Here is a 14276-nt window from a genome sequence, read left to right as displayed (position 1 = left end):
ATCATCCCAGGTCTTGAAAAAGCATCAGAGGTCGCATTGCGGCTATATAGCTTAACCATGATGCACCGTACGAGCTTTGACCTTAATTTGATGGCAGATGCAGCATCACATTTTTTCCACTTGTAGTTGACGGCGTCCTCGACTCGTAATCTCGCCAGCCTAATCGCTTTAAAACCAGGTCTTCCTATGTCTAAAGTGAGCCTAACCAAAGTAAAACCAAACAATACGACGTTTTTGATTCGCCTAACTAGGTTTAACAGGGTTGAGCATCAGTCATTTCTTTCTTTTTTCCTGACTCGGCACAACACGCAGATGGACTAGATTTTTTTGCCCCCCTCCTACCCTGTACTTAGGCGGTCTCCTGACCGCCTATCGCTTTCTCTTTTATTTAACTTACTGTCTTTTTTTTCTTGATATTTCAAGCAGCCTCTTTGCCTCTACCACAAGCAGCTCAGGTGCGTCAGAGTGCGATGGCAGATGCCGCGGTTGGCCCAACTATTCCCCTTCAATTTTAATAATTTGCGTTAAACCACTTGCCCTTGATGATCCAACTAAAACACACGTAAAATAAAGGAATGGCCGAAATCGTTACTGATTGAGTATGCAAAACTGGGGCGCGTCAACAACAAAGTGCAGATCAGGTTCGCATGAGGTATACACGCATGCACGAAAACCGGGAGGTAATCTCACAGGTGGAAGTAGTCTCGGAGGTAAATGCCCGACGTGCTGCCCAGGATGCTGGCCATGCACCCGACGGCGCTGCTGTGGGCCACGTTGATCAGCAGTGCCTTCTTGATCTTTTGCAACCGGCTACGGGAGAGAAACAACAACATGTTGATATTTACTATTACATGTTTCCGTTACTAACCTTAGGTCTAAATTGTGAGCGTCGCATTTTAATTCCGCAACATAATGCTCAGCAGCCAAAGTGGACGACGCTTTGCACAGTATATATCGGTCAGGCTAAGCGATTTGCAGTTTTCGCACATTTTCTTTCATCCTCCATGTCCGCTTTTAACGTTAGTTAGTCTTGGGACAGCCAGCGATGTTAGAACGACTCCTTGCCCGCAGTGATGACACAAACGGAAAAGAGAGTAGAGTGCTGAACTAGCAAATTCTGAGAAAATATGTGACATTTCGACTTCAAGTAAATCTCTACAGACTGATATACGAGCCCCGTTAGAAAGCAAGTGCCCAACGTGATACTTGCCGGAAGCTCACCTGCCAAAGCTGTTATCTTACCTGCGTGGTTGCGTGCGCATGGTATCTATTGAACAACAGAAGCCCTGGACAGCCCTTTGTATGTTTCTTTCCGACGACAGGGAAATAGACGGGGCTTCTCTCCACTTTATTCCCAATTGCACCTTAAGTGTGGATTATGCCCTTGACGTACGAAGATGTCCAATAAACTAAAGCGCGAACGAGTTTCAAACGCGAATAGGTAATTTCTCACATTCTGACAATGTATGTCGAAATATATATTTGCTCGGCAGTGAAACACCTGCAAATCATCCCTCTACGCTCTCCTTTATTGCTGTCTCCTGTCTGTAATTCGCTTGTTCTGCTGTTTACCTGTGCAACCAGACGATCACGTTTCCAAGAAACAAGCGACAGTATCCGCGGCACCTTTCATCGTTAACTTGTATTAGCAATTTTTCATTAAACCCACCATCATATTCACCTGATAAGCGAAAGGAGTAATGGAATGGTAATAATGCAGAGTAATAGCGAGCGATATAAAGAAAACCTAAAAACCACGTGCTGGCCGCTGGTAATATATTGAGCTCAGTCGAATGGACATGATGTTTTTGCCCGTTTTCAGTAGCCGCCTGTCAGCGTATCATCCAGGAAAGAGTTTGAGACAGGCGATATGGAATGTGACCACGATAAGTGCCCTCCCGAAACATAGGACTTGCCCAAGTACTTACTGTGCTTCCAGGAGAAACACTTTGGCCGTGTTTCGATGCTTCAGTATGGGGCTTGTTCTCGGCACGTCAGCTGCGATGGCGGAAAAGGCGATATATTGAGTATCTATGAAGATTGTCCAGTGTGAGATGCCGGGAACAAGAATGACAAGTTCACTTTTGAAAAACTGGTTGTAATAAAAAGGCACTTGTTTCTCACCGGCATCATCGTTTTCCTCAATTTCGGGTATGACTGCTTCCATTCCAGCGATTAATTTCGGATCTGTGATGAAGAAACAAGGATGAAACCGAGAAGTTAAAAGGCTGAGCTCAATAAGGCATACCCGAAGAGAGCTCTTGTAGTGCAAAGGAACTGTTCAAAATGGACTCAAGGATGTCGTCTGTGCACTTTTGCTGCGCATGTTATCAGTGTATCCCTTATACTTAGCATAATCATGGTTCCGTATCTTACATCATTACTTTTTTTTTATTTATTTCTTTTCTTTCTACAGAAAGGGGCAGCCGAGGCAAAAGGTTGAAAAACCTGACGAGGCCTCGGAATCCAAGCAAAGTTTGACAGACCAGTGAAATAATACATTATCAATCTAGGCATATACAACCTAACACAAGTAATAAACACATATGCCGGAGAAAGATTGTTATACACGTGAAACCACAGCAGCAAAAGGAGCGCAGAAAAACAAAATAAACTGTATTACAGGCATATACAATAGAATCATAATTTGCCATCCAGTCATAAGCTGCTAACATAGGCGATTGAATTCATTTGCTCCAACCAAGAAAATTCAACCAAAGTGTTAAGATCAACATACAGAAGTCTTGAAATGTTAGATTGGAGAAAATTAAATATTGTTTGCAATTAGGTATGCTTTAATGTTACGTTTGAATGTGTTACTTCTAACAGAGAAGTCAACATTAGGATTGGGCCTGTTAAGAACAGTGGGAACTTGGTAGGTTAGAGTTTGTTTGCCGTAGTTTGTTCCAACCTTAGAGGTAAGTTTCTTGTGGGTTCGAAGTTCATATCGCGCTAGGCTATGATCTGGTATTGATGCATATAGCCTGTGCCGATGGATGTGTTTTAACAAGTGGAAATAATAAATCTGATTGGCTTTTAGCCTATCGTGCTTGATGAATAACGGTGCAGTAGGCAAATGTTGTGGCCTACCATAATACCCTTCAATCGATCTTAGACGCCTCTTTTGAACGACCACTAATCTCTCAAGGTTTCTGTAGGTTGTCGTGCTCCAAATGAGAATGCAATATGTGAGCCGCGAATAGAACAACGCATGGTATATCGAACGCTTGACACAAACCGGTACTAAACTAGCGATCTTGTACAGGCAACCGGCAACTTTGCTGATGTCATTAACCAGTTCGGAAACATGAGTGTTCCATGAAAGATTTTCATTAAACCAAACACTAAGGAATTTATATGGGCAGATGAAGCCTTCTTCAGCCTTCCCTGTTTCTCTTTTTTCCCTTTCCTCAGTGAAGCGTAGCCTCATACTGTAACACTCCTACGGTGCACCCTCCCTGTCTTCCCTACTGATATCTCCCCCTCGGTTCTGCTTCGACTTCGCGCCACCCGCTTCTACTACCCGAACGCTCACTCACAGTGAACGCCTGGTTGATGCCATATTTTATAGGGCAGATGTAGGACAAACCCTCTTCATTTTCTGCGAAATATAGCACTTTTATCACGAAATTCATCGCCGTTACCAAGCCCCTTCCAAGGCACTGCAGGTGTGGCTGACGAGGAAATTCTTCGAAGACTCCAGGTGAACTCTCTTCTCTAGAGAAACAGTAGTCTTGAAGCACTTTGATTGGATGCATAATGTGTACTGCCCACTGTGGCGAGTTAGCTAAATTCTTACCAGTGGTTACGGCCGTGCCAATGGAATCCGGTCCTTACCCGCTAGCCCCACCTTACTAGGTACTGCGAGACAGCAATTCTGGGCTGCTCCGACCTAGAAACTAAAATTGCCTTCGTTGCCAGGAAACGGGCAGTGGTCTCGTCCAGTGGGTTCTAAGCTAAGAATGCCGCCTAGTGCTGAGAATGTCTAGAAAATCTCTTTCCTGCTATACTACGAAATTAAGTTTTCACCTCCACCACCTTTCCCAAGCTACAGCTCGTCTCTGCCTTTTACACTCCCAATCCGAGACCATATACCGTCGTCCTGCATATCATGTTCAACATGGAGGCTGGTCTGTAGCTTACCTGGTGCAGCTTGTTGGTGCCAGTGCGAATCACAACCTCCAAGGTGTCATTCGACATCAGAGAATTGTCAGTGAGTTCTATATCAGTCTCTGAAGGTAAGCATTAGATTGCCGAGTGCCTCAGATAGGTGAGAAGAAGACTACGTCTATAGCTATATAGGTATTGCAGCAAGACACAAATATTTACAAAGCAATGTGGCTGGCCCTACGCAAATAAAACAAAATTTACATGATCGCTTTTAAGACTGCTTAAAACCGTGTAATGCGAAAGCCTTTCTCTTCTCCAGTCATTTGCTAGGTGCGGTGTTTTGTGTCAACCTCGCTAGATGGCGGAACGCGTCTGTCTAACGTACTGTATAGGCTTTGCTAGAGTTGCGCGAACCATAAGGAACCAAGTTTTGCATTGAAACTATACGTCATATTTGTAGGAGCAGCGAGACTGGAAAGCATTCGAGGAGTGATTACTTTGGATGGGCTAATCAAAATAAGTCAACGTCGCTGCAGCTCACATACAGCACGGCACGCCGCCCCATGACGGATGATGCAATGTAGCCGGAGTGCCTGTCGGGTTAACTTCACGGTGTTACACGGTTGCTTGGCGGCGGAAGAAATGGAACGCGCAACTGTAGCGAAGCTTATAGAGTTACCAGTCTATTGCAGTGGTGCATTGTATAAACAAACACACACCCGCCAAAGTGTTTTGAAGGAAGAAAGCACGACGTTTCGGGACCCGTACGGGTCCCTTGATCACAGAGTGCTGCATGAAGCGGCACGATGATACGTTTTTCTCTGTGGCGATGGCATGCTTCGTCCCAGTCGATGGTGTGTCCCATTGATACGCTGTGTTTCGCCAAAGAATTAGATGTAGAGCCGCTGTTCGTGACGTCATTCTGGTGTCACAGCTTCCACGTGGTATCTTGTACATCACGCCCGGGTATCTTGTTATTTCAACTTGCTGGAGGCCCAAGATAAATGTACACGACATAACCTTTGAATATGCATAGAAGTGCTTTGTTCACCCCGGAAGCCTACGGAATGCTCGCCCGCTTGGCCAGGTTGGGAAGCGTGAGCGGAGAACTCTTGGCTTTTCTCTAGCTGCTGCAGATATTCTTGTTTTGTAAGTCTTGCTTCACTTTATCGATTTAGCAGCAGCGTTCTTTCTGGCTCCAGCATAGGGTGAAAGCGCTCTTAAAGAGAGATTTGGCGACTCACCCCTTGTGTCCAATTGGGTGTGCGGACTGAAAGTTGGTATTTTCCGGTGTGCGCCAGTTTTCGATACACTGAGGTTCGAAACATGATTCTATTTCCCTGTACGAGAACATCGAGAAAAGGGATTATTTTTTCTTCGGCTTCTTCCACGGTAAATTGCATTGATGGCTGAATTGAAATTAGATGGAGTAGGAAAGATTGCACATCTTCGCGAGACATACTGCTGAAACAGTCGTCGACATAGCGGAGGAATAGCTTCGGTGCCGGTTGGAACACGGAAATGGCTGCTTTTTTAATGGCTTCTAATGCGACGTTAGCGCAGACAACTGAGACTGGTGCTCCCATTGCTGTGCCGAAGCGCTGCCTGTAGAAAGTTACGTTGAAGACAAATTACGTGTTGTCGAGACAAAACCTCAAGGGGCGGTAAAGGTTGTCCATATCGAACGGAGTCCTTGAAGGTAAATCGTCGACTTCAGAAAGTGTTTTCTTGCAGCACTGCACTGCGAAGTCCACAGGGACGCACATGAGCATAGATTTCACGTCAAATGAAACCATGACGTCCTCGTCTTCAATTGATGTCTGCTTTAGCTTTTCCACAAAGTGGCGAAAGTCCTTGACACACGTCGTCGTTTTTCTAACTCGTGGGCGAAGCACTTCGTGGAGATTGCGGGACAAATTGTATAGTGGTGAACGCCTGCAGTCTACTATTGGTCGCCATTGTACACCTGCTAGTTCACTTTTGGAACTCTGTAGATCGCGGGAGCCGTGCTATTGTGGCAAAGAAACTTGTTGCCCAAGTGCTTCCTCTCAAGAGGTACGTACCTGAACACTTCAGTCAACAGCTTCTGTAGTTCAGATTAAATGTTTTTTGTTGGATTTCGGTTTAACTTCATATAGGGGTCTGCATCCTTATGAATTTCAGACATTTTCCCGTTGTATTGACGGTGGCGTTCTCTTTGTTGGCGGGAAAGATTGCTATTTTGCCGTTCGTCTGCAACTGTTCGATGGATTTCTTTTCTGACAACCATAGGAGCCTCGTTTTTATCTGCGACAGTTTTCCAAGGGCTCCAATGCACCCAAACGTTCCTCCTCTCGTCGACTAGGATCAACCTGTCGACCTGCTAGTTCGACCGCGCAGGTCACTCCTGCAGGATTAGGGGCAGCAGCGAAGTTGAAGTTCAGTTCACGACTAAGGAGGGAATGTTCAGCGGAATCTCGTTTTTGCGATTCAATAATGTAGATGACAGGAGATCCCCGAGTACGGACGGTCCTCTGTAAAATCAGCGATAGCGTGCGATCCTAAGAGACATTCTCTTGACTCTTGTCCTGGTGGCAATACTTTTAGCGTGCAGAATAACTTCTGGGAAGGTATCGGTCAGATCACGCTGGAGTGAGCGTTGCGCAAAGAATACATCCCTTTCAACCGCTTGATCACGGCTTTCGTTTCGGCGATCCGAGCTTGCAGACTAGTCTAATGCTGAGTTCATCATCATCATCAGCAGGACTCTACCCACTGCAGGGCGAACGCCTCTCCCATACTCGTCTGATTAGCCTGGTCATGTGTTGGCTGCATCCGCTTTGCCCCTGTGAACTTCTTAACCCTCTCCGCCCATCTAACTTTCTGCCGCCCCCTGCTACGCTTTCCTTCCCTTGGAATTAATTTGTTGCCATAAGAGACAATCGGGTGTCCTCTCTATGTACAACAGGCCCTGCCTATGCCCATTTCTTCTCGATTTGCACAGGAATATCATACCCTCGAGTTATTTCTCTGTCCCACTATGCACGTTTCCTATCTCTTAATGTTACCGCTATCATTTTTCGCTCCATAGCCCTCTGCGTTGTCTTCAACTTAAGTACAACCCTCTTTGTTAGCCTCCACGTTTCAGCCCCATAGGTGAGTACAGGTTAGATGTAACTGTTGTATATTTTACTCTTCAGCGATATCGGTAAGCTGCTGGTCATAATCCGCGAGTGCTTGCCAAATGCACTCTATCCCAATCTCATTCTCCTTGTTATTTCCCTTTCATGATCTGGATCTGCGGTTAGTACCTGTCCTAAGTAGATATATTAGTCTACCACTTCCAGTGCTTCGCTACCTATTGTGAACTGCAATTTCTTCCCGAAGCTGTTGAACATTACCTTAGTCTTCTGCAAATCAATTTTCAAGCCAACCTTTTTACTTTTCCTGTCTAAGTCATCAATCATTATTTGCAGTTCATCCCCAGAGTTACTTAGCAAGACAATGTCAGCCAGAAATTCGCAGATTACTCAAGTATTCTCCATCGACCCTTATCCCCAAGTGATTCCATTCCCATTCATCAAAGCCATTTCCTCAAAGCCAGCTGTGAATAGTACTAGAGAGATCGTGTCTCTTTGCCTGATACTTATTTTTATGGGAATTTTGTTATTTCCTCTATGCACTAGGGTACCTCAATGCTCTCAGTGGCGGTGGGGATAGCGCGCATCGAGACAATGTAGTCTAAGTTCAGATTCATTGTCCTTGCTTCCTTCCTAATTTTGAACACGCAGATTTCGAAAAGCTTTCGAAGCGCTTTCGTTGACCACCTCTAGCACAGGTTGTATATATTTTGTTCATGTTTTATTTTTTATTTTTTACAGTCATTGTTGTCCTTCCCTCAGCTCAATCCGGCGTCTTTACGCTAGACAAGGGGAACTACAGATACGTTCACAGGCAGTTATAGTGGCGTAATCGTTTCCATATTCGTTTGGGCAGCGCGAGTTAGAAGTTCGATTCGATTCCTGGTGATGACAAGTAATTTGCTTTGAGTGCTAGTTCGTGCGCACACGTTAGTTTGGTGGACACCCTCTGTTCACACCACTTATGAGCCAAGAAAAGCTTTTGCCTTAAAACCAACCTCGAATTTGCGCCCATCGTTTCGGACCAGGTTAGCAGGAAGCGAAGTTTAAGACGAGCTAAGGCTGCAAAATAAGTGATGAAAAGAGCGCACCGTCCGGCGCGTTAGAGTGCAGCTCGTAGTAGGCGCCCGGGTTGCGCGCGTTCAGCGGCCCTATAGACGGCACCAACACCTGGGGCCGCATATCTTCCTCCTCGTTGCTCTCTTCGCTCTCTTCCTCGTCTTCTTCATCCTCGGGCGAAGTGAAGCCTGATGGGCTGCGGCGCGGCGAGATCACCATCACGTGCACGGGCGTCATAACCACTTCGTCGCCCACAGTGGTGCGCACCTGCGGTGGTACACCCATTGAGATGCGCACATGAGTTCTTAGTACTTCATCCCGCACGCACATCTGCAGTGACGGCTAATAGCCTGCATCGCTTTCGCGATGGTGCGCGCTGCATCGAAGACCAGAAAAAACGGCTAAGTGCGCGAAAGTGATGGTTCTTCGACTTTCATGGCACAGGGGTAGCCTAACCAAAGCGAAACGATGTCGAATCATTTGCGAACAATATAACAATATCAGAGTGATACTAATAAAGGGACTGTACGCGGGAATGAAGGAATTGAAGATCAGGAGGGTTTAAAGCAATGCATTGCGGGTAATTGATTGCTTAGAAGCTTCATTGTACACCACTTATCTTGCAAGTAAAATTCGTTCTGTAGGCACGTGCAAGTGCTCACTCATACTTTGAGGACTGAAGAAATGCTCATCATGTTATTGGCTCAAGGTTGATTGCGATTAAAGGGTTAATGCTAATGAGAAACAAGAAGTAAAATATTCGCCTTCAAAACTGTCGTGAAGTAACATGCTTAATGACCACCCCAATAATCACGCTCACAAAACGCAGTTAATCGGACTCGCACACATACTTCGGCAAATGGCGTCAACATAACTTCTGTCCCTCTATCGTGACGTGAGGAGTAAATGTGCCTTATTGTAAGTAGCTCACACATCGTTACGGTTTCTTGCTCTCTAGCTTCTTTTAATTGCCTTCACCGCGCACGGGCTATTACCTTTTTTAGCCAGCTGCCGATCGGGTGCTCAAGAAACCAATGGCAGTTTCCCCGGAACGCGAACAATTTGAACCTTGTTTTAAATTCATAGTTCTCGATTCTGGCCTGTCGTTGCAGTCGTGCTCAAACTGAAAGCACTACACGTGCACATACGCTCCGTCGCCTCCTCTGGGCGATGACGGCGGCGATGATGTCGTGCTGCAGCTCGAACATGGTGGCCTCGACAACAGCGACCATGAACCGCGTGGTCGCGCCGCCCATAAGAAGCTGCGCCGACAGGAAGGTGACGCCCGTGAGTCCGAGCAAAATGCCCCGCAGGCGGAAGCCGCACGCCTCTATCAGGTACAGGGCGATGCGCGAGCTCAGAGCCGTCTGCTCGCTGGCGGCCACCATCATGTTCATGCCCATCAGCAGCAGTACCAGGCCGTCCTACACGTGGAAAACGTAGGTCCTTACAAGGTGCGCCGCCACAATTCGAAGCGCATCAATAGGCTTTTCTTTGGCTGTATAAGGGGAAATCAATGCCGAAAGGCTCATCGATTGGAACCGTTTGTCCGTCTGCACTTATAACAATCTGCCCGGTTTGTCAAAAATACACGAATTTAAGCCGCTCGGTACACAAAGTCGTAACCGGAAATATGCTAAAATTACCAAACTGGCTGTTGGGCCGCATGCTGGAAGACGAACAAAACACACTCCTGAAATAAGTCACGCATTGGGTCTGAAGACGTCGGCATCTGGACAAATGACACACCGAGAAACATCCACATCAAACACTAGAGCTACTTGTCTGGCCTCCCAAGTCATGTTATATATCTTCTATGGCACGTAAGTAAGCAAGGCGTAGTCGTTCCTCGATATCCATCGATTGGAAGCTTGGTGCGGATGATGACATGAAAGGTAGAGGCTCAAAAGGACTAAGCCATTTCACCAGTTGCTAAGACCTGCACTCCCGCAGAGACGCTGGGCAAGGCCGTTAACACTCGCCTCCATGAACCTGTCAGCGAGGTCCGAGACGGAGGTGATGCCCGCCAGGGGAAAGAGAAGGAAGGGAAGCAGCCAGGTGATCGGCACGGGCACCGTCCCCAGCACGGTCCAGGTGACCATAAGCAGGCCCACGCCCAGCCACCATGCCACCTGTGGATGCGCCGGCATAGTTTAAAGATGACATTCTGAGGTGCTACCGACAGAAAATCCCCCCAACAACGCCAAAAAAAAAAAAGCATCCGATTCTTTAGATATCTTCGGAGCTAACGAAAACAAGATAATCTTTTTGTGCAGGTCAAAAGCATTCAATCCACTTGTTTGAACATGCATATTGTCACGCTTTATTCATTACGTCAGTCACGGTTTAGTACATTTCTGGTAGTAATTTCGGAGCGAAATTATTTATCTAGTTACTAAAGTTTTGCTAAAGTTCATCGCTGCTCTTTCTACAGGCGATGCTAGTTTTGCAGCATGAATTACTTGCGGAAAGCGTGGGCGAGCCTGCAGCAGAGACAAAAAGAGACAGAACTGAGTTGAACTGCGTGTCCGAGACCGTCCGTGTCCTGTGTATTGCCGAATCAGGTCCATTGGCAGTATCATTTAATGCTGTTATCTGGAGCTGACAGTAGCAACCATTCCCCAAGCAGTAAGATGTAAAGCATCAAAAGGCCGTCGAAGGGACAGATGGCGTCAGAAGGTGTTCAAAATTAGTCAGAAGCATGCAATGGCACCAGCTGTTGCGTCGGCTAGGGCACAGTGATGTATGGCTACACTTGTCCGGTGATGGGGTGGGGTGAAGGAAAACTGGCGGAATCGTACATGACGGGGACATTAATGAGCGCAAGCTGTCATGGTCGATTCCTGGGATCACCGGCCGAATATATGACCTGCTTCGAAAGCGTCAGACAATGTAGAGCTCTGGACAGCAAGGCGCGCCGGGTTCGCCTTTCGTTTCAGTCTTGAACGCAATGAGCGTCGAGTGTTTGATCATGCCTTTTTTTTTTTCGTATTGTTGCCATTGTCTTCTATATATTATTGGCGCGTGTCGAGAAAAGGAAGGGAGTAAGGACATGACATGGAATTTGGCGCGAAGAACAAAGAACTAATATTGTAATTCAATTATATTTTCACTATATTTGGAAAAATAGTAAGCAAGCTCATTTAATTCCTTTTCAAAGCTAATCGTGCTATGTATGGCCGGAGCCTAACGCAACTTGAGGGTTTCTAAGAGCTGCTGGGCGTCGCAGTATACATAATTTTTTTCGTTGTTAAAGATGAATTTGCTTAGTTATTTGCTTTAGGAACAAAATTTTAGTTGACGAAGTATAATGTCTCGAAAAACAGCTAGCGCGAACTCTTGCTAACAAATGTTATTTACGTAGCTCTATTACACGCTTTGAAAGAATGCTACCACGTGACTGGCTGCTGGAACGCGTCTCTCCCAGCGCACACAATCCCCGTCGAACACTGTGCACCTGAGAAAATCGGCTGTCATTCCCTTCGAGAGACACTATGAGACACTGATACCTCACCGCTGCTAAGTTGAAGTTTTTGTATTTAGTTAAACATCTCTTCAGGCAGGTAGAAAAGATACTTCGGTGCAAGCACACCTGGGCCCGTATTCCGAATTTGCGTCGTTATCGTGAGTATCGCTATCTCCCCGACCTTGAGTCACCTGATTGGTGGAAACATTGGAAAATGATTTTGCCACCTCTTCTGGTTCCGCAGTGGCAACATTCAGTTCCGGCGTTTCGACCAGTCAGATGGCTCGAGGTCATGTAAGATAGCGACACTTCGATAACGACGCAAACTCGGTACAAGGGCCCTGTTTTCTAAGAATGTCTACAACTTGTGAATTGACGCCTCGTTCCAGGTGTCAGTAATTGTCAATATAGTTAGTTAGTCATTGCTAATTAATTAGTTCATAAAAGATAGAATTTCGTTACACTATGCCTCGCGACTCTCCACAGCTCTCATTTGGTTTTATTGTGCTTAGACACTCCTTTTTCCACAACAACTTTAACCTGCAGCCACTCGTCTCAACTAACGCGGCGGGGAACTGTTGAAAAACTGTTTAGCAAATCCTTCTGCCCATATGTATGTAAGTTCTGTTAACTGATGGCATCATTACTGGCGAGAAAATATTGTTACGTGGTGGCGGCATGACAAGCGATGGAACACGGTGACACAACAGAAACAGAACGACGTGATGACATGACGATGAAATATGGTTTAATGGCCAGCGGGCCTAGCGCGAGCACTCAACCCCGCGCCACTGCCCGCTTCGTCATCTTCGTAGCCCTACCCGGGGACACCGAGCGATCGTCCCGATCGATTGCTAGAAATTCATTGCATGAAGTGACGATGAACACGGACACAGGATTAGGACATGAAACGCTGGACATCACAATGAATGCGAAGATGGGATGAATGCTTGCCCCGGAGCGTCAGGTCCAATCTTCACCGTTTGCCGAAGGCCAAGGCTCGTGGGCACGCTGAACGGCTTGGGCGGGGGTGCTGTCTTCGCTCGAGTGATCGTGAGGTCAGTGAGGTCGCTTCGTCGTAGGGTCGGTCGGGTCGGCTTTGGGCTCTTCCTGGTCTTCATGTGTTGAAGTCAAGGCTGGGGACGGGGCTGGGGAGAGCGGCTGGTCGGGTCTGAGTGAAAAGGGCTGGGGTAAAGCTGGGCGGCGATCTCCACGGGCTCTCGGCCGATGGACCCGGCGTACGGTTGGCTTCGACGGGGCAAGGCGAGGATGGGGGTGAACCGCACCTCTAACCAAATGTTACGTGGTGGTGGCGTGACAAGCGATGGAACACGGTGACAACAGAAACAGAACGACGTGATGACATGACGATGAAATATGGTTTAATGGCCAGCGGGCCTAGCACTCAACCCCGCGCCACTGCCCGCTTTATCATCGTCGTAGCAATATGCTCCCCTCTGCAGCAAGAAACGAAGTTCGAACCGACACCTCGTGTCGACGTGTCGACCACGTCTATAGCAGTACCTTCATACCAAGTGTAATCCATGTATAAATTCTTATTGGGGCTCGTACTAAAGACGCCTGAAGCTAAGCAGTGTTCAGCATTTAAATAGCGGCATCATGGGCAAAATAGCAATTGCAATGGCCGGCGGTATAATGTTCTTTGTAAGCTTTATAAACAGTCGGCCAGCTCCTACTACTGATGCCGTAAAGTTTGATATATGTTTAAATACTTAATTTTTCCAGTATAGTAGGCTATAGTTGTGAGCCGCAGTCTATGCAGAAGGAGTGTAGCAACTACAAAAAAGCAATGGAATTTGGTAATAATGGTCACAGTTCTATGTGATCAGGTTTTCAGTGCAAAGTCCGTCAAACAGCATGCGCTTGAATGAGCAAAGCTACCGAATCCGCGTTTTCTCTTGCACAGAAGTGGCCAATACATTCGTCCGTTAGACTTCTGTCGGGGTCTTCGACAATCATATCCACGTTCCAAGCCGAAATTTGGACACAGGGAAGAAGGATGTAATTTTCACTCCCAATGACAGGGTGCAAACTCACGTCGCTGTTGATGACGAAGGCCGGCGTGAGGAGCAGAGGTGGCGCTGCGTAGCCCAACAGCAGGCGGGCAGTGAGCCGCTTGCGACACCAGTAGCGCCATCCCTTGTCGGCTGCCTTCCTCTCGGCGGGAGGCATGGAGGCCAAGAACTGCGCATAGACGCGCAGGTATATGGGCCTATAGCGTGCAGCACGATGGTGCTTAAGCATTTTTCAGGAACACGTGCTTACTGATGATTCTGAGGGCCAATTGGATAGCAGGAGGCTGAACTATTCAACTCTCTTTTTCTAGTGCCAATTAAATCACATTACATGTCAATTGTACATATGGCCTGAATGGTACATAAGTGCCGGAAATAAATTGCGAAAATAATTCATTTTCTCGCGTGGCATGGAGACTAGAAATGCGATAAGCAGTGCTGGCGCGTAACAAAGCCACCGTAGATACGACCATGTAAGGAGGAGTC

The 14276-nt window shown here is 46.8% G+C and overlaps 1 protein-coding gene across 1 annotated transcript in view; it reads right to left on the bottom strand.

The window, feature by feature from the left end:
- The window catches only part of LOC146176832 (sodium-dependent low-affinity dicarboxylate transporter 1-like), a 37931-nt gene extending 23984 nt beyond the window's left edge, over positions 1–13947 (bottom strand). Inside the window, exons 1-7 of the mRNA XM_084581406.1 lie at positions 13813–13947; positions 10271–10420; positions 9437–9712; positions 8321–8555; positions 2125–2187; positions 1929–1998; positions 691–810 (exon numbers count right to left, since the gene is read on the bottom strand). Coding sequence (XP_084437532.1) covers positions 691–810; positions 1929–1998; positions 2125–2187; positions 8321–8555; positions 9437–9712; positions 10271–10420; positions 13813–13947 — 1049 coding nt within the window. The remainder of the gene's footprint in view (positions 1–690; positions 811–1928; positions 1999–2124; positions 2188–8320; positions 8556–9436; positions 9713–10270; positions 10421–13812) is intronic.
- Between the last annotated feature and the right edge of the window lie 329 nt (positions 13948–14276).

Source organism: Amblyomma maculatum, chromosome 10, assembly GCF_055883805.1.
Source record: "Amblyomma maculatum isolate TAMU_Amacu chromosome 10, ASM5588380v1, whole genome shotgun sequence".
In the NCBI taxonomy this organism is placed as follows: domain Eukaryota; kingdom Metazoa; phylum Arthropoda; class Arachnida; order Ixodida; family Ixodidae; genus Amblyomma; species Amblyomma maculatum.
Note: the sequence above shows the minus strand (reverse complement) of the source record. Positions and strands in the feature narration are given on the sequence as shown.